The sequence below is a fragment of the Palaemon carinicauda genome, chromosome 2 (assembly GCF_036898095.1).
Source record: "Palaemon carinicauda isolate YSFRI2023 chromosome 2, ASM3689809v2, whole genome shotgun sequence".
Lineage (NCBI taxonomy): Eukaryota > Metazoa > Arthropoda > Malacostraca > Decapoda > Palaemonidae > Palaemon > Palaemon carinicauda.
The window spans coordinates 198,903,483-198,929,213 of record NC_090726.1 but is presented as its reverse complement, the minus strand read 5'-3'; the positions used below and the strand labels follow the sequence as shown (position 1 = coordinate 198,929,213).

General features: G+C 35.0%; 1 protein-coding gene across 2 annotated transcripts in view; it reads right to left on the bottom strand.

Moving 5' to 3' along the window:
• Positions 1-613: 613 nt before the first annotated feature.
• The window catches only part of RhoGEF64C (Rho guanine nucleotide exchange factor at 64C), a 182,182-nt gene continuing 157,064 nt past the window's right edge, over positions 614-25,731 (bottom strand). Inside the window, exons 4-16 of one of the 2 annotated variants that reach the window (XM_068361028.1) lie at positions 22,150-25,138; positions 20,686-21,827; positions 20,064-20,249; positions 18,660-18,832; positions 17,974-18,111; positions 17,591-17,816; positions 16,840-16,962; positions 13,994-14,131; positions 10,857-10,979; positions 9,055-9,210; positions 7,164-7,289; positions 6,557-6,664; positions 615-2,148 (exon numbers count right to left, since the gene is read on the bottom strand). In XM_068361028.1, the coding sequence (XP_068217129.1) occupies positions 2,020-2,148; positions 6,557-6,664; positions 7,164-7,289; positions 9,055-9,210; positions 10,857-10,979; positions 13,994-14,131; positions 16,840-16,962; positions 17,591-17,816; positions 17,974-18,111; positions 18,660-18,832; positions 20,064-20,249; positions 20,686-21,827; positions 22,150-25,138 (5,757 nt within the window). In that variant the 3' untranslated portion in view covers positions 615-2,019. Of the gene's footprint in view, positions 2,149-6,556; positions 6,665-7,163; positions 7,290-9,054; positions 9,211-10,856; positions 10,980-13,993; positions 14,132-16,839; positions 16,963-17,590; positions 17,817-17,973; positions 18,112-18,659; positions 18,833-20,063; positions 20,250-20,685; positions 21,828-22,149; positions 25,139-25,731 lie in introns of both variants that reach the window. The other variant, XM_068361037.1, reaches the window with a different exon arrangement.

The window sequence follows — 25,731 nt, the reverse complement described above, 5'->3', positions numbered from 1 at the left end:
ATTATTAGATACAGTATATTCATATATGTATGCATATATTATATGTACACCACAAACACACAAACAATATCATATCATTGTTCACCTATTGCTACCTCACTGCACTGCAGATTTATAAATATCCTTCTTCTTTGACAAAAGTTTTTCCCCCTATGCAGGGTTGCTATTTCTTGAAAGCTGTTTCCAATTTCTTGTCTCCAATGTCCTCCGCTGTGAGATCTTTCTCCTCCATATCTGCTGTTACACACTCCATCCACCTTCTCTTTGGTCACCCCCTCCTCCTCCTCCTACCTGGCACATCCATCTCCAACAACCTCCTCCCAACATACTCGCAGATTTATGAATATATGATATATAAATCTATATCACAGACTCCTCTATATCACAGCATTCCGAGGGCAGATAAGTTTTATATTTTTCATAATTTAATCCTCATTTATTATAAATATTCAGTTTTGGGACTAAACATTAATAAAATGACAGTAATACACCATATACTCAGGTAACACTGAAAAATGTATTTCTAAAACCTTTGATTTTTATGTAGACATCTAATCAATCATAAAAGTACGTGGAAAATAAAACAATTGTACTTTCAGAATTTATTAATCACACTTTAAATATAAGACATTTTCTTATGTACATATATTAAGACATTTAATCCCTATATACAAAACTATACACATTACTGCAATGAAATATGTTTTAGAAACAGCGTCAATATAAAAGAGAAACTATATACAAGCAAGGCAAAAAGCATGTTATTTTACCAAGGAAGTAACTGTTAAAGGTATGCAAACGACCTCAAGAAAATAGCTTTGAGAATTTTCTTTTTCGTGTATGAAAAACTGACTGAATCTATCGAAAGGAATTACAACACAGCAAAGTGAAGAAAGACATATTAGGAGGGAGGAAACCTAGAAACAGAACCAAATCATTGTAGAATGCCAGACATAAAACAGTATACATATAACTCTACAGATAACTGATTAATATAGTTGATAAAAAAGGTATACATTTGGTTTCCTCATTTGATAATGAAACAAAAAATATGAGAATATCTAATAACTAAAAGGAAACTGACAATAACAACATATAATAAAACTGTAGTGTAATCTTTAACGACAATTTCTAAGTGGAAAAAAATGGAAAGACCAAACAGTTGTACATTGAATAATGTATAAAATAATGGAAATTAAAAACGGAAGATTGTATGTGGGAAGGTTTACCAGAATCGGGTTACCAGATCAGAGCTTAGTAATGTATATGCCTGAGTTAGCTGAAGAGATGATTTGGCACTCCAAGCACTTCAGCTCTGTGTAGTGCCAATAAATCACTAAGACTTAATATGGTACATCTAGAATGCATCTGCTTCAAATGAAAGTACAAAATAGATGATTTGTCGCATCACAGGTGTAACAGCCAGTTTAGATCTAAACTAATAGGAATGATGATTTTAACGTTTTGGTTTAGTAAATATTTCACAATGTAGTCCCTCATTATAACTCAATGTATTATTAAAATGTTCCACCATTGCAGAGTCATTAGTATATGTATAAATCTTCAGTGAATTAATTGTTTGGATTACAAATACATAATGGGAATGGAATAATTCTATTTTTGTGAGTTCCGAAGCTCAAAATAAAATCGTCAAAGTTAATGATAATGTGAAGTCTTCGTGTCAATATTAGTAATTGCAACTAAGTTTAAGTAAAATCAATATATAAACACTTGCATTGTCACAAAATCTAGATAAAAAATACTTGATTTTTCACGTGAATTGGATTTAGAAACGTGTTAAAATGTTTGAGGCATTTAAGTAAATTCTGAATCTCCTTAAACTCATTTTGCGAACACTCTTAACTCTTTTCTTTCAGTACTCTGCTTTCCAATGGTGGTTACAACTTACAAAGTAGGTCTACATGAATATTTCCAATCTTTGGCTTTTGCTCTTAATGCCATAAAGTTCAACTTTCTCATGATCAAAGAATTCTAAATAAATAAATAAATACACAATTTCTAACTCCTGTGCATGCCGTTGATCATGATGTTGGCAAGAGCAGACCTTCTTCTCTTCCACATACCCACAGATAGAGCGTGGAACTGAATGTATCGGAACCAGGCTTCTGTGCTTGTGCTATCACTGCCCTGAAAAAAGAGAAATGAATCTTGTTAATGATGATATGGAATTCATTTCATTGAATAGAATAGAGTAAATATATTTGTACCTCTTTTCAACTAGACTTCATTCAAGGTTAAAAAATGGCAAAAGCTTATCCTAAGTCAATGATTTTATACAGAACACTTTAATAATTTATGCACAAAAACATTTTTTATTGCGCAATTAGTGATAAAATAATTATTGAAATGCTTGTTTCCAGTATGAGCTACAGTACTTGAATTCTTGATGATTGAAACAAAACGGAAATTTTCTGAATTAGCAGGCTTTAATGGAAAGACATTTACAACATAATATACAATATACAGTACATTATAGGTTTAAAGATCACTCATGAATGACAGAGGCAAGGGACAGGATAATGTCCTAGAGAAACCTTTAAATACTGTAACATAACATCAAGGTTTCAATAAATTGTTCTGACAACTAGAACTTTCTCAATAGTATCAGACTTAAATACATCTGCAATGATGATCAAAATGCATAGGCCCAAGCTTTGATGATTGAATACGGTATCTAGTATGGACCTATAAGCTTTAATAGCCTCAACAAACAATTTTCTTTCATAGAAAAGGAAATGTAAAACCTTACCAATATTAACCAACCTAGTTCCACTGAAATATTCATTGATTTGCACCAATTAAAATAAATATCCCAATGACATTAATACAAATTATTGGTGTACTGTACTGTCTTTTGGGGCCTAAGATAGTCAATTTATTCTGGAGGACCTATTCAACCTTTTTTCTTTAAGGATATAGTGGACAGCTTCTTTGTGCTTAGATACAGCATATAGTGGTTTGGGGGAACTGACCTCCAAACAAGTTGTCTGAAAAATACTGGTTTTATAAAGCAACCTACTTGGACACTCTGATAAAGGAGACCACTGACCACTGACCACTTCATATAGAGTATGAAGATTCAACTTTTAGTGAAGAATATGAGAACTATAAACCTGTTTAGAATTGAAACATCAGTTGTAAAAATCCCAGGGAGGGATGTAAGACCTTTTCTATCATATTTTTCACTAAAACTTTTGCAATCTCTATTTTTAAAATATGGACCTTTGTTGAATTGTTTAGACAACTTGGAAAAAGCAGTGGTTCCTTGGACAAGGGAGGATTGAAAAACAAGAGAAATTCAATATCTCCTTCAGACCACGGGCACAACCCACTCTTCGGGCTGGTTTTGCCAAACCTGAAAAAAGTGGGACAACCTTCTTCCTAATGGGATCTCTTTGAAAGGACCATCATACCAATGAGTCCTTGAGAATTCCCAGCTGGACGTCAGGTATAGTTACCGAATAGTAATGAGAAAAGGAGGATTCACAAGAAATAAACCTCAGAGTATCACGTTGCATTCTGGCGGCTGCTGCTTGTGCTGCAACTTTATCAATCCTATATTAATCTAATATAGGACCTAATATATGAGAAGTATCCAAGAATGTTTTTGTGCATTGGACATTGTTCCAACCATAGAGGAGCTACTTGTTCCCTATGCTTAACCATAAAATTCCCAAAAGCTGCTGCAGCAATGCGAGATCCATTCATAAAAGTTTTACCTAAGCAAGTTAGGCAATCTAAAATAAGGTCAAGATCCTGGCGACCTACAGCTATTTCTTCCGAGTTAAAATAATCTGTAAAAGAGATAATTTCAAGTATACTCCCTATTTTATTACCAACAAACAGCATTTCTTTAGCAAGTCAACTTGAAAATCCAGTATTTATAGACTTCCTTTTGCATCAATGATGGGTTCGAGAAAATTAGCTTGAGCTTGGGTAATAACAAAGTTAGATAAGTGATTGGTTATAAAAATTGAAGAACACTTTTCTGGGAGGTAATATCTTAACAACAAACAGTAAGTCAAATTAGAAAATTTGTTTTCTATTTGAGATAACAGTTTATTTACTCTGCCATGAAAATATTGGAAACCTTTAGAGTACCGTATAAGTTGTCTTAGAAGCGACACTCTTAACAACATAGGAGAATATGCAACATCAGAACTTAAATTAATTAACTTATTCACAAGAATTTTAAAAATAAGTTTATAAAACGATTGAAAAGGGCCCATCTCACCAGAGTTGAGTTTTTCCTTCATATTACCCAATTTTTTGGATCCTAAACAGGAAATGTCAGGCTTTCCATTTTCATTACTTTTGTCAGTAACCCTTGCGCCAGTGCTAGGCATGGGACTCGTTTCAGCAGTTGAGGTACTAGCACCAACATTAGTGCCACTATACGTAGGGGACATTTGATATGTGTATGTGGCTCAAGCTATTCTATGTTGATCTCCACTGCCATTCAAAACATGATGAAACTGTTCAGCTACCAGCCAAAATTCTAGGTCTTGCTTAAAATCTGTTTTCCTTGTTCAATGGGAACCATACAATATGCCACACCATTAATTTATATATAAAAGGGTTGTTTGTGAGTGCTTATTTCAGCAGGCAGAGGGATATTAGCACCCATATTGGCAGCGCGATCTTCTATCTCAAAATCCGGCGGTCGTATAAAGTAGACTGAACCATTGGAAATGCAGAAGTTTTGCAATAGAAGGAACTGAAGTGATTGAGAGAGTGAGGCTCATAGAGGCTATGAACTCTACACTGCACTGTGTATAGCCAGAACCCTTACCGACTAACAACTAGAACCAGTCTGCTAAACTTGAGGGTTTAAGCTAGGGTCTGAAACAGGGTAGGTTAGGCTAGATTACTATTTTTGTCTGAAGACTCACTTGTATTATTTGATTTCACAAACAAAAATAGTAAAAAGCCTAGGAAGTTCATTACTATCAACCCCAAAAAGCTCATTACCTAATACAGTACACTATATACCTTGAAGGGCATTATCATCTTCATCATCCACACTGAAATTAACAAGTATAATATTCTTTGGATTTTCTCCTGAACTGCACATCAATTTCCATTTTTGTTTGGAACTTATTCAGTGGTCAGCTACCAGCTGAAAACCTCTCTTAAGAAGGGAAACTGATACTGAATCATATTTATCGCAAAGATTATTCAAATCTCAATCCTGTGCCAGGCACGTGATACAAAGAAAACGAGGCATTCACAGTAATTCCAGAAGAGGACATTCCTTATCAAGCTATATCAAATAACCTAAAACCAAAAAAAAACAATAGTCTAGATAGAACCAGATAATGGTCTGAACCACACAAACCACATGAGGGAACTGAAAAAAAAACTGTAGAGTACCCACACCTAGATAATTACCAATATCCACCAGATTAACATAATACTTCAATAGAGGTAGGCATATTACAAGGAAATAAAACAGGAAATCGTTTAGTTTTACGGTAGACGTCAGCATTTAACCAACTTCTTGAGAGAAGCACTAAGAAAATCAGAGGAAATTCATAAATATAATTTGCTTTCCAATCCGCTGTATATAATCTGCATGTACCAGAACATAGGACACTCTCTTGCTTGAGGGTACACTTGGGCACACTATTCCATCTTATTTTTCTTCCTCTTTTTTTTTTAAACTTTTTATAGTTTATATAGGAAATGTTTATCTTAATGTTGTTACTGTTCTTAAAATATTTTATTTTTCCTTGTTTCCTTTCCCCACTGGGCTATTTTCCCTGTTGGAGCCCCTGGTCTTATAACATCCTACTTTTTCAATAATGGTTGTAACTTAGCAAATAATAATAATAATAATAATAATAATAATAATAATAATAATAATAATAATAAGCTGTTTCAGGTATTGGTTCTGGAGGGGACTGTTCGTATACTTAAATGCATTAAGATAACGAAAAATAATTTTTACTGGTTATATTATGTTGCACGTGTAATTGATATCAAAATAAAATATGGAAATAAATCATATACTACAAAACTGCTCCATCTTAGAAAAATTCTTGTTTATATTAAATGGCTTTATAATTGCACCAACATGATTTTCACATACATACATACATATACCAAGGCACTTCCCCCAATTTTGGGGGTTAGCCGACATCAACAAATGAAACAAAACAAAAAAGGGGACCTTTACTCTCTACGTTCCTCCAGCCTAACAAGGGACTCAACCGAGTTCAGCTGGTGCTGCTCGGGTGCCACAGCCCACCCTCCCACATTATCCACCACAGATGAAGGTTCATAATGCTGAATCCCCTACTGCTGCTACCTCCGCGGTCATCTAAGGTATCGGAGGCAGCAGCAGTGCCTACCGGAACTGCTTTGTCGATGTCTCACAGGATGTAGATACAGAAGAGGGGGTTCCCAGCCCCCTCGTCCCATCCCTTTTAGTCGCCTCTTACGACACGCAGGGATAACGTTGGCGCTATTCTAATTTTTATATGCCCCCGCGGCCACAGGTTTTGAAGACGGAACACACTATGATGTAACTTACCTTAAAAATAAATGTATCTTTGGAATTAAGATCGGTGATTTCAAAGCATTCCGTTTCACCTTCAGCTTCCCATGCTATCACACATCGACTTAAAATCCATGGCTCTTGCTGAAAAACAGATTTTGATATCTTACATTTACTCTTTTCTCTGACCTATTCATATCTATAGAATATTATTATTCATTGACAAATCTTATAATATATCTGAATTTCAAAATTTATGTTAGAATGATTTTCAACATCACAGTATACTGGAGGTCTAAAATTGATAAACTATCTACCCATATTCATATCCTTATTCAGAGTTGTTTTGGGATCAGATTTGGACAATTTAGCTTATAAATCTATTCAAACATTGCTCTTTGAGTCATAACATCAAATGTACTGTAGGTCTAATTTTTATTTTTGGGCTCAAGCCATGTCGTCCTGATGGAAGTTCCTTAAAGTAGCTTCCTAAGGGATATATGAAGCTACTTTAAGGAACCTCCATCAGGACGACATGGCCATCTCACCCAAAAATAGATTTTTCACTTCGCTCAAAATACGTTTAATAATCATGTCACGCTTTGTCTTTTCATTACCATATACCAGTGTGTACAATACTTACCCTCATGAGAGCAGCTTTCGAAACCTTGTGATCTTTAAATGCAAGTACTGCGGCATCTCTAATTCCAAGATCTCTGGGTGTAACTAGACCATCTTCTGAGACCTCATCCTCAAACACAGCTCGAGGCTGAAAGAAACATTTTCCATCAGCGGTGATAATCGGTAGATTTAAACCTAAAGATCAGAGTACTGTACCATTCTGTCAAAACAAATTTTCTACCATGTGGGAGAAAAAATAAACAATACCATAGTTAATCCTATTTGTACCAATTGCTTAAGTTCAGTTATAGGATTATAAAAGTATTAAAACCTTACTACAATACCCTGCAAAACACAAGACTTGTAGCAAATCAATTCATTTACTTTATTTTCATAATGAATTCCAAAAACTCCTTTTAAAGAGGACAATCTTATGTAAACAGAAAATATATGCAGAGATTCTTTGATGATATTTTAATTTCACTTATGACTGAAATATAGCAAGAATTCATAAATATTTGATAATATATATGGTTTATGAAAAATCATGAAAGTTAATTCACTGACAAAATACAGGATTTATCTATGGATCTATTTTAAAAGAAGTCATAAAAGCAAGTGGCTTTCACCTATGCTACATTATCAATGAATCTTGTAAACTTTAAATTTGAGTTTTCCTGGCAACTTCAATTAAACAACTACGGTTGTTGAAATATAAAACTTGTAATAAATGTGATACTTAACATCTCAATACAGTTCACTGCTTTGATTTAAACTTATAATTTGTAAACGTTACTTTTTACATTTGAAAAGGATTTTCCTACTGACAACAGATGGAAATTTTTATAAATCTTAAATTGTGAAGGCAATCTTTTTTTTAAGTTTTTAATTTTGATGATAATCAAATAACAGTAGTAACCAATATTGTATGATATAAAAAAAGATGAAAGATTATGAAATATCACAACATTCAATACTGATAATTAATGCAAAGTGATTAATTATCCTTTATAGCTCATCTTAGAAGATTTTGAATATATTTCCAGGTACAACAGACAAATTAATACTTTATAAGTAACAAGGTTTCCTTCCCCTCAAAGTGCAGAGTAATACTTTAAATTAATATATTACATATAAATTAAGGAACCAAAATGTGATCACAGAATATGACAAGGTTTGAATAACCTAAAATTAAACCAAAATCTGTAAAGTACTTTAAATTCTTAGTTATGACAATTTTTTTTTCATTGTTAGTGATGTTATTCAAAAGCAAGAGGCCAGCAAAGTTACAAATATAAAAAAAAACAGAAAATGTAAAACATATACTGTATATAAGGCACTTATAGAATCAAAGTAAAAGGTTATGTACCATAAATAAAACTTACAAAAAGCCATTGCAAATACTATGTAAATTGTCTTACAATATGCACAACTACTTTTCAGTTATTCAGTAGCTAAAAGCAGATTTAATAGTGTGAGAGTTATATTCTAAAAAGTAATTTGTTTGTAGGCCATTAAAATAAAGTTTTATAATCAATTTGGTTTTGAAACCCCATTACACATTTTGCTCTATGCTGTAATACATTATACCATATATTGCATTCTCAATAAGAAAAGTAAAATTTATTTGTTGAAATGAAGTTTTGTGGTGGCTATTTTGAATATCTACTGAGCATTACACAGTAAAGTAATAATTACAATTCTCAAATTCTTCATGCTTCCCAGAATATTTTTTTCTACAGCAACAATATTTATTTATCTTTACAATAAACTGTGTATATTACTGTAGTTTCATATAAATTACAATACAATATTATAAAAATACAGCATAAAATAAGATGACATGTACGGTATATATTAAAATTAAATAGCTACATAATATCAGACAAATTCAAGTCACTGCAAATACTCACGGTTCCCTGAGTTACGAGAAGAACATGGACTGATGCCATTTTTAAAGAACGTCCTCGTCGTGTCCAGTTGTTTGAATCAGGGGCTAAGCAGAATAGTCTACCTTCTCTCACAACTCTGGCATTATCTTGGCTCCATTCCAATACTTCTAAGGCCAACTGAAAATAAAAAGGAATCCAAATTTGATTAAGTGTGAAATACTGTACATAAATTATTTTAGTTGTACATTACATAGTTAAATCTGAATTTCAAATACAGTAAGCATTGTCTTCATTATGTGTAGATAAAGCTCATATAATTTTTTAGGAGAAAATAATGATATCACAATCAAAGCTATGTAGTTTGAGGTACAGTACTGTCCTACACTTAGGCAGCAATGCATGAGAGCTGGTAATTAGTAATAAGTAGGGAAGACCTCTGTTTTCTTGTAATAACTACTTCCTATGAAAGAGGGTCATTGGAAATAAATGTTACTTATAACTAGATGTCAGTCATTAACACTTGACAAGGTGGATTATTTAGGTTTCACTTAAACAAGTCCTGAAAATACAGACCGAAACAAAAAGAAAAGCAGATGGAGACTTTTACTGCTGGCTGTATGGGCAAAGAGAAAGAGGTAAACTTAAATTTCCAGAAAACCGATCAGTTTAAACGTTGAACTTTTTTGGGTGACAGGGATTTCCTTCTAATTCTTCCCCCAACGAAATATAATATGCTTATTTTGTAAATCACAATGAATCAAAATCCCCAAAAAGAAAATTTGTTTCAAAGCTAAAGTTACTGATTTATAGATATAAGGTATACAACTGATGGGAGCTCCCAGCTCACTAACATGTAGTTATCAAAGGAAACCACCTCGACACACACTAAAAATCATTCACACCTTACCTAACAAGAATTATACTTCACAGACACTAATAATTACTTCATGAAAATTAGGAACACTGGAGAAGCTATAACATAAGAATGAAAGAATGATTTGAAGTTCTCTGGTATCCTGACATCGAAGACCATCGACGCCGCTATAACATAAGAAATAATTTCATCAATCTGTACTAGGTTAGCAAGAAAAGATATTTTCTCACTGTGGATCCAAGATATAAATGAGTGTAAGAGGAAGAAAACTGGTGTTTCTTACTACATGCAGGTACAGTAGTTTAAATTCAGGAACTGAACTTCTGTACTGAAACCATGTCTAAAGACATCAGATATCATTATTTCCTAAATTATACACAGATACTGTACTAAGATATTCAACGACCATCCTGTGCTAGGGAAGTAAGAATACTGTACCATCATCTTTCGTCCTGCGTATCTTAGAAAGGGACTAAAAGGACAGCTGCTGACTTGCAGTTTTGCTTTTTAACAAGAGGCTAGACACACTGCCAAATAACTGTGGATATTGCTTCCTTGCAGTTGGACTATTTGGTCAAAGTTTAAGCCCACTGCTGATAACTGCGATTGATGACTGAAAGGGCATGCGATTGTAAAAACCTTATGCATCAAATTATTACCTATGCCTGATACTACTTGAAATATGGATTGCATTAGGCAACTGACCCCTTAAGGTAGGGATAACGGTGGGAAAGAAGACCAAGATATTCATGAGAATGAACCCAACCTAGGAACTTTACACATTTGGGCAATTTTGTCAACCCATTCTACTGCAGGGTAGGCCACGTTATACCATAATAAAGGTTGAACGAAAATAAAATCTGTTGAAATTTACAAGTGGTGTCAAAACTAATCAAATTTAATTGATAATAGTGAACTGTATATTGTAACAAATACGAGCTTACTGTACCTTTCTTAACTTAAGATTAGTAGTATGATCGTGGGGTTGAGGTGATCGTTTGAGAGGAGTTGCACTTCCAACACTCATTGAAAACCTTCGCCAAAGCTTCGTAGGGCTGACTTCTTTTGTTTCCTGCAAAGATAGTAAGGTTAAGTTTCTGAGAACATAAAACGGCCGCTAAGTACAGAATAATACAACAGATTAACTTACCAATAAATCTAGAGAAAAAAAAAAATTCTAATAATAACATTTCTTTTTTCTATACTCAAGTTTCTGAGAACATAGCACTGCCACAAAGTACAGCATAAATAACACAAAAAATTTAGCTTGCCAGTAATTCTAATAGAAAATAGTTAAAAGGTATCTATGACAGCGTCAAAAAACTGCAGCTATTTACACGGACATCCAATCATGTATGGAAAGGTAAAATACATTTCCTTATTAATACAAGTACATAACATAAAGTACAGTACACTGTATTCAAAGGTCAGAACACAAAACATATTCATGAATGTTCCAAATTCCCAATTATTATAATTTCAAAGATCAACCTTACACTATTATTAGCTATTCGAGTGACACCCTTGTTGGAAATGCAATAAGAAGTTAATAAAAATGGTTCTATATCTGAGTGACGGACGGCTTAATAGACTCTGGATATCTATGTAACAGATCTAGCACAAGTGACCTAGAACCTGTTGAATTCCCGTCAAAACAGTTCGTTATTATAAGAATAATCTCTCTCTCTCTCTCTCTCTCTCTCTCTCTCTCTCTCTCTCTCTCTCTCTCTCTCTCTCTCTCTCTCTCTCTCTCTCTCTCTCTCTCTTTTAGATGTAGTAAAAAAGAGCAACATACTTCCCCCTCTGAGAATGAAAAAACATAAAAAAACATATATCTGTGATCATATTAATAATATCTATTATCTTTGCTGCTTCATTGAATTATGTAATTCATCTTGTTTCCCTCTGTAAAAGTTAAATGGAAAATTATGGAAGCACTGACTATGGACGCTAACTAATGTCCCTTACTTTCCCTGGCTAAAAAACAGTGGTATGCAAGCTAGTTTACAACAAACTTTCAAATGAAATGCTCAACTTGCATTGCGTATCTTGCTGAATACTATTGGATATTCCAAAACTTCAGTTCAGTTGTGCTCATCATATTTTTATAGAAAAAGATCTTGGGATGAACAGGGTGACTTGTCTTTTTATAGTTTATATATGAAGTAACTGTTTTAATGTTGTTAATGTTTCTAAAATATTTTATTTTGATTGTTCATTACTTCTCACAGTATATCGTTTCTTTATTTGCTTATTTCCTTTCCTCACTGGGCTATTTTTCCCTGTTGGAGCCCTTGGCCTTTAGCACCACGCTTTCCCAAACTAGGGTTACATCTTAGCTAGTAATAACAATAATAATAATAATGAGCAAATGATATCATGATACATTAACATGGCCAGAAGAAGCAGATACAGTATAAGATTAATCTTCCTCTTCATGATACAAAAAATATACTCAATTACATAATCACACTACATTACAGTATATCATTGGTGTAACAAAATTCTGACCAACCTATGGCATGGACTATTATATAGCTGTGAACAATTTCTTTTTTTGTATACAATCCTAGCAAATAATAGAGTAAAATCTAAATCCTGAGTGACTTATATTAGGACGGATGCAAGACAAAGTTTTCAAGCGTTCAACTTCACTGATACCTTTGAAATAAATCATATGGAGATAAAAGTATTTTCTGATATTAAGATCCACTCCTGTCACATTCCCTTTCCCAGTACGGACCAAATTCATTCCTGTTCCTATACATCTAAAAACATTAGGTGTCCCAGAACTCCTGTACCACATTCATCATATATACCTTAACACTCTACATAGGTTATACGTTTTAATCATGTTTGTCTCTGTGTATGACATTCAGTTTTCAAGTACCAGTTGGTGAGAATAAAGTCATGACTACAGAATAATTCAACATCTGGTAAAAAAGATCTTAAACAGGAAATATCACCAACATCCTCTTAATTATCTTAAACAGTAATAAAGAAATAAAAAAAGATATAAAAATCTCACTAAGATAAACATTATCATTAAGAGAAGGACCATATTACATAGTTTACAAAGACAAAAGAGGGTCATATTTAATATCAAGTATGCCAAAAAATACCCTAACTAATAAAGAGTGTATTTTGTACATGTAGACATTTGTGACAAGTAACAAATTCTATCCATGATTTGAAAATGTTAAACTGTACCTTTTTCCAAAGTTGAAAGCTTTATTCCAACTGTCAAGAACTTCTGTTTTCATGAGATAATTTTATTAACAGAAGATAGTAATCTCATTTTTGTGGTAAGGAGTCGTGTGAAACATGAAGCTCAAAATTGAGGTCAGTCATAACAAAAAATTAAACTTTATCTTTATTTTGTGGATCATAAACTTTGTCTGTGGCACATTATACTACGGACACTTATAGCTTACAGTTTTCCTTTATTATTCACTGAATATTTATCATTCAAGACTGGTTATTGTGTCATTTTGAAGTTGAATACTTGAATGGAAAATTACAAAATTAAAAGTCAAAATTTTAATTTTATTTCAAATGATCATTTTTAAAAATCATATTATTGGAATACCACTCTTCCCCTAGGTGATAAAATTGTATTTCAAAGAGAGTTAACTTAAAGTCATTGACTTCAGAAAGCCTAGATGGAGGCAGATTAATGCATTCTCCAAGTTAGTGGTACAAAGGAATGAGCAGGCTGCCTCATACAGCATGCAAACAATAAAACTACGTACAAGATTGGAAGCGATACACAGTATGGCAAAACAGTTCTCAGGAACAGTCACCAAAGTAAAGGGACATGTGTTATAGAACAAGAAGAGGGTGGTAGTCTTGAGACAGAGTTCGAGTGAGTTACGGAAGGAATAAAAGTTGGATTCTTGGACTCTTCCAGTAGCACAAAGAAAACTGCTACCACTTATACCTTTGTTTAAATATTTTCTCATTTTAGGATAATCTTAATTCATCAATTTACTATATCGAGTATAATTCTCTAAGAAGCTAATGTATTAAAATCTTTTCTCAAAAACCTGAGAGGGAAACCTACACATAATCTTGTCCTTTACTTACATTATTCATATGCTGCAAATGCAACTCTATTTTTTCTTTGGCTCTTCTGCAGTCTTCACGGGACGGGTGTGTAGGGGGTGTTGTCTTGTATAGTCTGGCAAGCAACAGCGGGTACTTCGTCACACGTTGAACAGGTACCTGCAAAACAAATGCAATGAAGATTAGCGTGCCCCTTTCCTATTGATGGTGATGGACTTCATAACAGATACATAACATGAAACTATTGACACTTACAGAGTCCTAGCTAAAAAATGGACATGATTACAGTATTTAGAATATCACTAAAATCATATATAAATTGTAATCCTACATTGTACAGTAATATATAAAATTGATTACATGGAAACATATTGTAATTACAGTATAATTATGTAAATCCAATGATGCTTCCATTTTAATACCATAATACGGTAATTACAAAAATGGATTTTGATGTAAATTGTAGAAAATCCATAACTGATTATCTGGAAATAGAATCTTCCTGGATACCCAGTGGTTATGGACGGAGACCATGAATTACTGGAATCCCCCGTAAATACTGGAATCCCCTTGAAAATTACTGAAATCCCCTACAATATCACTGCAAACCCTTAGAAATCAATAAATAATATGTGTTTTTATTAATTTACATTATTCTTTAGTAAATTAATTAAATAAAAAGGGTATTTTAAAGCAATTTTTCTATATACCCGTTACAGAATATATAAACAAACCTAACCTAACCTAACCTGCAAATATATAAAAAATATAAATGCTAAAAACATAAAAATAACATATTTTAATAAAAACACATATTATTTATCGATTTCTGGAGGTTTGCAGTGAGATTGTAGGGGATTTCGGTCATTTTCAAGGGGACTCCAGTATTTACCTGAGGATTCCAGTAATTCGAGGTATCGGTTATGGACTGTACAGGAACAGAAAAGGTACCCATCATCAAATGAGAAATTCCAAACTCAAATATTGTACAGTAATGTAACTCCTGATCAGGATCTACGGGTGGGATAAGATGATATCCCAACTCTTAATACACGAAAAGGGACTGCTCATTTATGCCCTTACGTACATCCACTGCAACTCAATTTTGGGTAAGGGTGTCCTGGTCATGGGTCCTATAACTGTATTGATTACTGTATAGTTGAAAATCAAGACTTGCACAGCCATATACATATCATAAAGTAATGCAAAATTAACGATGATACAAAAGACCTCATCCTATTCCAAAATTCTCTGAGGAATCCATGATGTGACTATACATGGATTTATGCTGGAAAAATAATGGTGATAGCCAGAAGGGGGAACAGAAGGTCGAAATCTTGAAGGAAAATGTTCACAGATTTGGAAAGTGGTTTGTTAATGCTTCATCAGTGGTAACCGGATTGCAAATGGCAGGAAAGAGCACTGGTACCAAACCAGTCATGAGAATGAGAACATTTACAATCGTCTGAGCTAATAAACCCCACAAACTCTGACTAAGTCTACTTAGCAGGGAACTTAGCTTTAGTCCACTATTATTAATCTTAACCTAGTCATAGCTAAAATACGGTACAGTATACTACACCAAACAGAGTTGGGATTTTAAGTATCAGCATAGTAGAATAATGTGGAACAGCGGAGGAACATTTGATTCAACGACCTTACTTACAAATTTTTCTAATTTTTTGAATCACTTTACCTAAGCATTAAGACTGAAAATATATGCTTTTTTTTATTATTTTCCTCTCTCAAATTTTCACTTTTGATAAAATTCATATTCAATAGTTTATCTATATCCCTAAGCAACATTGTATTTGAATGTTCAGTTTTTGAAATATGTCTAATTTAAACTGGAAACATGAAATTACATTTACTTTACATGAAAACAATTCATTCAAAAGAGTTAAAAATAAAAACAAGAGTAGGGAAGGCAGCATTTCTGTCTCAGCTTAAGTGTACTCAGATAACGGCAATCCAAAACCTAACTACAACTATGAGCATCTACTGTCTAACTAATTATTCCTCTGTTAACTAACAAAATAAAATACAAGTATTGGATGAAAAGAAAATACTACAGTGAACAAAGAAATAATACTGGTACTGAGGTACTTGAATGATTCCATCACAAAACTGCAATTAATTTTAACGAGTCTTGATTGACTGATGAAACCTGTCCCTAAGGTTTCATCGACCATGGATAGGCCCGGAAGTACATGAGTAGACAAAGGTAATGGCAACCCTAGATAGTTACTAGAGAGGTATGACTATGATAGATACCAAAAACAGCATTGCTAGAGTAAAGGTTCACCATACTGTATTCGAGAATTAGCGGTAATGAGGCCAGTATATACACTGGCTTCAAAATCAGGTATCTATGATATTTCAAATGCAATATTACATTCAGGTTTTACATATTCTATTTACATGCGACTCTCTCCGGCAAACATTTTCTTTTATTTTTTATTTAGGTGTAGGCTGTTTAATACAGATTGAATAGCATACGAATTCCAGGTAAGTATTGAAATAATTAATTTTACTTTGAAAATTAGGTTAAATCAACTTTTGAATAGTCCTTATGACTTCTTTGTTTAATTGCAACTTTAATAAACTCTTTTTTGATTCAAGATTAAAATACTGTACGTAACCTTTGACTAAATGGGTCATAGGTTCAAAGATTAGTTTTAGTTCCTCTGAAAATAATAAGACGATTTTCAAGAATATACCACAAGCATAACGAAGGTAAGTGACGCCTACAATTTAAAGAAAATATGCCATTACGATGTGTAAACTTGATAAGACCAATAGATCTCTGGTGGGAGAAATATTTCCATGGCCTACAAGATACACAGTAACGTGAAATGTCCTTTTACCATGAGGAAGGAATGAAGATTCATACGCCTTAACAATGTGTTTTCCATCTGCGAGACCTTCAAAAATATTCTCAAGAGTTCCTTTTCCTTTTCAAGCGTCTGAAGAAGCAACGATGCTGATCCCTGCAATTAAAAGATATTAATGATATAGACATTGACAGAATACATGTATCGCTAAATGTAATTCTGAAGTACAATTATTATCATTATCATTATTACTTCCTAAACTACAACCCTAGTTGGAAAAGCAGGATGCTATAAGCACAAGGGCTCTAACAGGGAAAATATCCCAGTGAGGAAAGGAAATGAAGAAATAAACTACAAGAGATGTTCAAGAATAACACTATTAAAATAAATCTTTCATATATAAACTATAAAAACTTCAAAATAACAAGAGATAAAGAAATAAGATAGAATAGCATACCCAAGAGTACCCTTAAACAAGAAGAATCTACCCCAATACAGTGGAAGACCATGGTTCAGAGGCTATGACACTACCAAAGACTAGAGAACAATGGTTTAATTTTGTAGTGTTCTTCCCCTAGAAAAACTTCTTACCATAGCTACAGACTCTCTTCTACCCTTATCAATAGGAAAGTAGCCACTGAACTGTCCCTATTGCTTATGAAGATACATTTATATGCAAACAGAAGCAAAGACAGGTTTTCAATAATGAGAATAACAAATGTATTCAAGCGTACTTATAAGCATCAGTGAAAATGAATATAAAAAATCTATCATTAATACTTACATGCCTCACACAGTAATTTTCAAAAGCATGCAACATAGGTGCTGCATGGAGGAAAAGCTTTGCAACATTGACAGTCAGTAAGTCTTCATCTCCCTGGTCCAAGGCAATCTCAAGGGCATCGCGCAGTTGTAGAGAAAACATACGATTGTGTTCCTGGAGCTCCTCGACATTGAGAAATATTTCGGACAGTTGGTCCCTTGTTAGCAAACCAGCAACTAATATTGGCCTGAAATTTACACAAGATTATTAATAGTAATAACATGCTTTGAAAGTTATTTTCCTTATACACTACAGTATTAGATCCATTTTAGTACAGCACTGATATTGGGAATCACAATCTTTGGCCTTTTAAGTGTAATAAAAAATAAGAACAAGACTGGTACCTGTAAAACTCATCAATCATGACCCTCAAATCTCTGCCGTACTTAATTTCGGTTTCCATTATTTCCGTCAATATCTCCTTTCGTTCTTGGCGGCGACGAGAACATCGGCGACACACAAGAGGAGCATATACAACACCACTGAAATGGAGGAACATAAATGTAGTTCAATCAATGGTACACCCAAGACAATAAAAGCCATTCATTTCTGGCTCAGATGAATAACACACCTCAACATATGACAACACTATTATTATAATTATTATTCTTATTATTATTACTAACAAAGCTACATTTCTACTTGGAAAAGTAGGATGCTATGAGCCCAAGGGCTCCAACAGGGAAAATAGCCTGGTGACAAAAAGGAAAAAGGAAACAAACTACACGAGAAGCAATGGTTCATAAAGTTTAAATGGCAAACATAAGTTACATTTACAGTAATGCTAAATTCCTGTTATATATAACCATTTCAAGAAGATGGTATATCAAATCAATTGCTATGAGTTTTCTGATGGAGTGAGAATATGATCAAATACGACTTGTCCAATCAGGATTCCTTATAGTTATTACACAAGAGATTAAAGATGTTGTAAGATAAGTTGATTATCCTATTTTTCTATTTTCATTATTTTAGCAATGAAATGTAACTTCACAAAGTCTACATCAAGTAAGAAAAATGGAAATCAAACCTGTTAGTGATGTGTGTGTCAACAGGAGAATCACAATCATCACACAAGGGCAGGTCACTCTCTCTGGAAGCTGCGACACCTGTTCTGCTGCGTCTCACGATCACAGACGGCTTACTGGTCTCAGATCCTACGCCGGAGTCTGTCCTCTCTATTTCACCCGATGCTAGTCTCTCCTGTCGGATCACACACAGTAAAAGTTAATCAAGAGGTTTCTATTTAAGAGCAATACTTTATTTTTCAGTTTATAGATGCAGTGTGGCACTAACCAGGTTTCCAATTCTCATAGAAGACTACAATCATATACCAAGGATGTCTGGGAATAAATATGCACACATTTCTGAAAGACTTACTGTATTTGATACATTATAAACTGTATATGATACTAAGTACAGTATCAAGATTGAATTTGAAATGTGTCTTTTAAAGTAATTTCTATTTATAATAGATATAAAATTTCATATTCATACTATGAGTAATTTATTTTCAAGTGAAATTTGCATCCAGGTTTCAAAATATTTATTAGAGAATTTTGTAGCTTGAGGTTACTGTTGTTTTAAGATTCAAAAGAAGCATTTTTTTTAAAACCAAGGACAAAAAACTGTGTGACGGACATTTCATTTCTATAAAAAAATATACCCATACGATCACCATTTGATAATTATAAAGCAGAAATGCTTTAACTATCACTTGCAGCATGCAAATCAAATAAAAGAACGCAAAAGCATTCAACGAGCAAAATTGTGATTTTCAATTATACTTGTACAGTGTTGGGTGATACAAAATTATAATTTGCAGCTACAGTACACACTCCCATAATGATAACTAAATACTGTATAATGGCATTCATAATTGGAGGCATACATAAAAAAAAAACTAAAACGTTAAGCAGTAATAACATGCACTACACTGTTAAAATTTGTCGTAAAAAAACTGGTAAAAATTCTGGAATAAATGTGGCCAGGCATTTAGGGTTTTAAAAACACATATGTTGGCGTTAAGGAGTGATATTATGGTCACCAACCCATAAAAGATACTAACAAAGTATGGTAAAAATTACGGTCACCTGTATTTTACTGAATTACAGCTCGGAACAGTATATCTTTACGGAGAATTTCCATTTAAGATTTTTTTAACAGTGTACCAGGTCTATATGATAACAGTTCATACTCGAGTAACATATGCACTGGCATAAAAACAGTTGCTAAACTATCTAATAATTTTATATTACAAAATTCAATCAAGAGTATACATTAGTCACACCCCAGTGTTATATATTTAAGAAATATTTCATAATGGCAGAAGGCATTTATCAAGCTTCATAATCAATGCAAAAGGTAAGGGGAAACCATGGTATCATATGAGCTTCCTAAATAATTACCAGACTTCCGAAGAAGACAAGTTTACCTTATCAGATCTCAGAAGACCACTATTTTCTGAAGAGTCTGAATTCGAACTCATGTTTGATGACCTGTAGCCTCTGTTCCTTGAAGTCAGGGATGCAAAATGATCCTCCGGAGGCTCAACACCCATTTGGTCCTCTTCCTCGTCTTCAATGTCCATCTCGGCTTCCAAGGAAGATGTCACTAGGCCCTACAAACAATTGCATAGTTCTACTACCACAGTCTCAAAACTAATTCACATAGATCACATCATACGGCAGCAACTAATCAAATGCACTGCACTCCAGGCAAAATGGTGAGAGCAACTAATAACTGAACTTGAAAAAAAGCACATTTCTCTTTTACCTATATTGGCCAACAAACCTTTTCTACTTAGGACCCTCCTCAAACAACTATTTTCTTTGAACTACATATGGATATAAAATGATAAAAGCAGATAAAACAGGAGTACATTCAAGAAAACCATGCTTTAATATATGTTTTGGGGTAGGTTGCACACAGATACATTTATGCATCAAAAGTGACAAAACGTAATGCAAAAGCTAAATAAAACTGATAAAAATTAGATAAAAGTAAAAACAAAAATAAAGCCAAGCAATCACTGAGAAAAAGATTTTCTTATTCACCTGTAATCTGTCGTCTTCTTCGTCATCCTCAGCGTTAATGGCAACTCGACGCCGAGCATCCTGAAGATACTCCAAGATTTCGTGTTTAGATGCTCCTTCAAACATTGATTTCCCTGGTGATGGAGATTTATGCGTAGGTGAGCTACGTCTTGGACTGCTTTGAGAATTGAAAGATGAACTGTATGAGGGGGAGTGGTGGGAAAGTAGTTCTTCGTATATATGGTCCGTTATTTGTTCGTACGGGTTTTCGTCACCGACAAGGCTGTTCAGAAATGACGTTCTTCTTCCACGACCTCCAACCAGTTTCAAAGCACCAGAGGCCATGGTGTCATTAGTGTCTGGACTGACAGAGCGATTTCGGTTACGTCTGCGTGGAGCAGTAGGGGGACTAGAGGCAGTTGTAGATGTACTTGGGACTAATGGCGAAAAGGCACCAAGGATGGATGCTCGATTATGTGCAGCACCACGTCCACGTATGGTAGCTGTGCGAGTTTCTTCTTCATTTCCAAAAACAGAGGCAGACCCAAAGGGTGGAAGAACTTCTCTAATACTTGATTTTGGAAAAGCTTTCTCAGGAGACTTAGATGTAGTTGAGGACGGAGTGACTGGGGTTGACGAAGCTGCTACATCGGACTTGAAACTATGAAAAGTGGGATTTTGAGAACTGGGACTATTCTGGGAAGGCTTGATTATGAGATCTGTATCATCACTGCCATCAAGCATTGGTGGTGGTGATGTAGGAAGAGGGGGAGGGGTCGGTGATGGTGGTGGCGACGACGCTGGAACGATGGGTAAGAGTGGAGTGTTTTGAGGTAAAACAGGAGGAGAAGGCAGTGGACGACTTCTTGGAGATGAAGCAGTTGAAGCTGACATGGCAAAAGGAGAAGCTTTTGTGCCGGAAGTAGGTGGTGGCGGTGGAGGCACATTGGGTCTAGGAGGACTCATAGTACGATTCTTGGGAGGAGGCGGAGCTTGTCTAGTTGGTACATTAGTGGGTAGAGATGGGGTGCTAAAGGCAGCAGAAGGTGACTTTGAATTTTGAGTTGTGTTCAAGTGTTCGGAATCTTGGAAATTCGACGTATTCTCATTCGGGGTCTGATGCTCATCCAGACTGCGATGGATACTGTGTCCAATGTGATCACCTGTAAGCAAAATGGGCTATGTCATTATCTTTATCACAAAATGTAAATTGTGAGATAAAGTTAAACTTTAATGGCTTAAACTTAGTTACACGAATGACACCATTATAGTACCATCGTAATTTAGTTACAAGTTGATAACAAATTCTATTGAAAATCCTATGAATAATTGACTTAGTAATGCATAAAATGGTTGGCAAAATAATATGATAAATTTTTACTAATGTATCACAGCATTAAAATTGGTACTTACAAGTTTGAAAGGCTAATGAGAAATTCCAAGTTGAAAAGTAACCTAATTTAACAAAAATATAAACAAACTAACCTTGACCTTCACTGATGTCGGTTGTCTGGCAAGCACCCCAATCTCCTCCATCACTAACATTATGTAAACCTTCTCCCCTGCCATCGTTTTGAAAACTTGGTTCAGAATATTCTATTTGTTTACTTTCAATGCCCTTGTACAAATTATCTCCGTTGTCCGTGTATAGAAGTTTCTTAGCATTTTCAAAATTCAACATACCATTGTGTGTCCTGGAATCACTAGATTCATTATCTAGTTGAGATTTGTAGGCATTGACAATGTTCCCTCTGGAGTAAATATCCTGTAAATCTGCAATTAGGTTATAATTATTCTTTTGCTTTTCTTTGGCTTTTTCTCTTTCCCGTCTAGAGTTCCTGACAGATGACACTTTACGCCCTTTTGATTCTCCAGCATCTTCAATTACTGTTACTTCATGGGATGATCTAAACTGCACTTGTTTCTTCTTCCTTTGATTTTGCTTAAACTCTGAATAAGTGGGTAGGTAAAAGTCTGAATCAGTTTCTGAGCTTGTGTCAACAGATGGAGGCTTTTTAAGAATAGACTTAACCTTTAGTAGTTCTGAGAGAGTAGGACGAGGTCCTTCGTTGCGAGTGGGTGAACTTGGTGATGAGGAACTAATACTTGTATCTTTGTCTTCATCCTCTCCAAGCATAGTGGAATCTTCCTCAGCATCCGTTGACATCTGGTGCTGATGATTTTCTTCAGTTTCTTCTTCTTCCTCTTCATAAATTGTATCTCGAGCAGAGATCCATCGTTCATTGAGGGTGCCTTCTGGTCCCTTTGGTGATACAGTTGTGTCTAATTGTGTATCAAGATCCAGGTATGAATTGCCTAAATTATACAATGGAGTTGTTGAGTCTAATGGTAAATCCTCTTCTTCGGGTAATGTGTCTGTGTCAGAGCCGTGAGTTGTTGGGGAAGACAGAGGATAATCACTGGTGTCATCATCTTGAACTGTATCATCTTCTTCGCCGCTTGAAAACCCAGAGTGCGAATCAGGCTGATGTCCACCTGGACCAAGAACAAACATTCTTTGACCAGCAATGCGCACAGTATTCCCACCTTTCTGCAATTCACTAGAATCATGTAATTTCTTCACCCCTGAATTGTGTTTATCAGATACATTTGAACTACTTTGGCTACCATTATAATGATCTTTTTTTATCTGACTCATTGTATAGTTACTAAGAGATATATTTCTATTATTTGAAAACGCTTCTTTTGAATGCGATGAACTCTTAATGTTGGATGTTGCATTCTTGACATTCATGCTGTTAGTAACCACCTGATTGTTTTTAGGCGGGGGAGATTGATTCTTGGTTATATTACGCGAGGTATTGTTCTTGTAATAACTGGGGGAACTTTTACTGACAGAAGACTTTTTATTACTCAGATCTGTTCTGTTAGGGGATGGAACATTCTTGGCACTATTTGAAGATGTCCTCTTGCTATTAGATGATGCTTGACTTATGCTTGATGAAATACTCTTACTGCTAGAGAAACTAAGACTGGTGTCACTGCTTGATGCTTTAACAGGAGTCGAACTGCTGCTAGGGGAGCTACTGTCTTCACTTTTAGATGACATAAGATCTATACTGTACATCTGATCACTATTAGAGCCAGTGTCAATCAGAATTCTATTAGTGTCTTTAACTTTCGTCACTGAAGAATTGCTAGTACTATTACAGGAGGAGCTGGACGAGTCTCCAATACTAATAACACTCACAGGCTTTCTTTGATTATTTTCAGAAGAAAGATTGGATCTGTCTGTATCCCATTCATCAACTTGGACGTCAATAGCATTATCACTGAGCTCATCCGTGTCTGAACCCACATGAGCATTCGGCTGTTTATAACGAGATATCAGTTGATAAGCAGAAGGATTCTCAACAAGAATAGAATTACGTGAATTTTGCTTTTCATTATTTGTATACTCTTTGGCACTGTTAACTGTAGATGGTGATGACCCTGTATTTGGAGGAGCGGGTAATGCACGAAAACTGCTTGGAAGAGGTGGTGCGGGCCTCGAAGGCTCAGGGCAGTCCCGAGTAATTGTGGCAGAGCTGTCACTACTTTTTGCACTTCTTGCACTACGCACACTTCTTACACTGCGGACAGTTTCTGGGGTTGGTGGTGGAGACTCATCCTCATCACTAGGACTATGTGCTGGCAGATGAGAGTAAGGCTGAGTTGACACTTCGCAGCGTTCGTAAACTCTTTCCTCCAACACCTGCCATCCCCAGGAGTGCTGAGTGGAAACAGCTGGTGGCATTGGTGCTGGCTGGTACATGCTTATAGGTATAGCTGGTCTTGCTTTTGTAACAGCATTTGTAGTTGCATGCCGCACTGTAGCTATTTTGTTGCCACACCTCTTGCACTTTTTCTTCTTACGTCCTTTTGTGTTAAGGAGCTGATCTGGGCAAAGACATACATTGCTATATAACTGAACGGGAACTACACGCGGAGCCTCGTAAACAGGATCGAGGGTTACGTAGTGATCCCAAGCTGCTCCTTTTTCTGGAAGAGGAGCAGCCATAGGCGTTGGTCCAAAAGAGGGGAGTGGAGGACGTACAGGAGGTCTCCTACCAACCACCGAACCAAACCAGTCCGTATAACGTACAGTGGAAGACATGGTTGCTCCGGTGGCTGCTGATACTGTACCAGAGCCACCATGCTTGTGATAACCATTCGCATGATGCTTCGGGTAACCCTTTGGTACTTTATTATTTGGCACTGGCAATGGAGGTGGGGAAATGCTTTTCACCACCGTCATAGCTTGGTATGATGCACGTCCAACCGTGCCATTATAAGCTCCATATTTTTGCCTGTATTCTGCCATGTAATTGATCTCAGCAGGCTGAATGTGATTCGACGTCGGGTGGTTGGTCCCAACTGGAGACAGCTGACGCTCTTTGGTGCGGGACCGGAACTTTAGTAAGTCTGTTAAGGATCTCTTCGATTTGCTTATGGTTACACCCCCTCCATACTCCTGAAAATAGGGAGATATATCAGTATTGGAAGACTAGTTTGGTTCCATACTCCTGCAAATAGGAAGAGATATCAGTACTGGAAGACTAGTTTGGTATAGAGTTTCGAGTTGTTACATTTGATAATCTATAACAGGATTTTGGTAAAGACAGATCAGGACTCACTAATTGTGAAAATGGTATATATCAAATAGATGACTCAGTAATTGAGAAAATGGCATATATTAAATAGATCATCAATCAGTAATTGTGAAAATGGCATAAATCAAATAGATCATGAATCAGTAATTTTGAAAATGGCATATATTAAATAGATGACTCAGTAATTGAGAAAATGGCATATATCAAATAGATCATCAGTCAGTAATTGTGAAAATGGCATAAATCAAATAGATCATGAATCAGTAATTGTGCAAATGGCATATATCAAATGGATCATGACTCAGTAATAGTGAAAATGGCATATATCAAATACAGTAGATCATGACTCAGTAATTGTGAAAATGGCATCTATCAAACAGATCATGACTCAGTAATAGTGAAAATGGCATATATCAAATAGATCATGACTCAGTAATTGTGAAAATGACATATA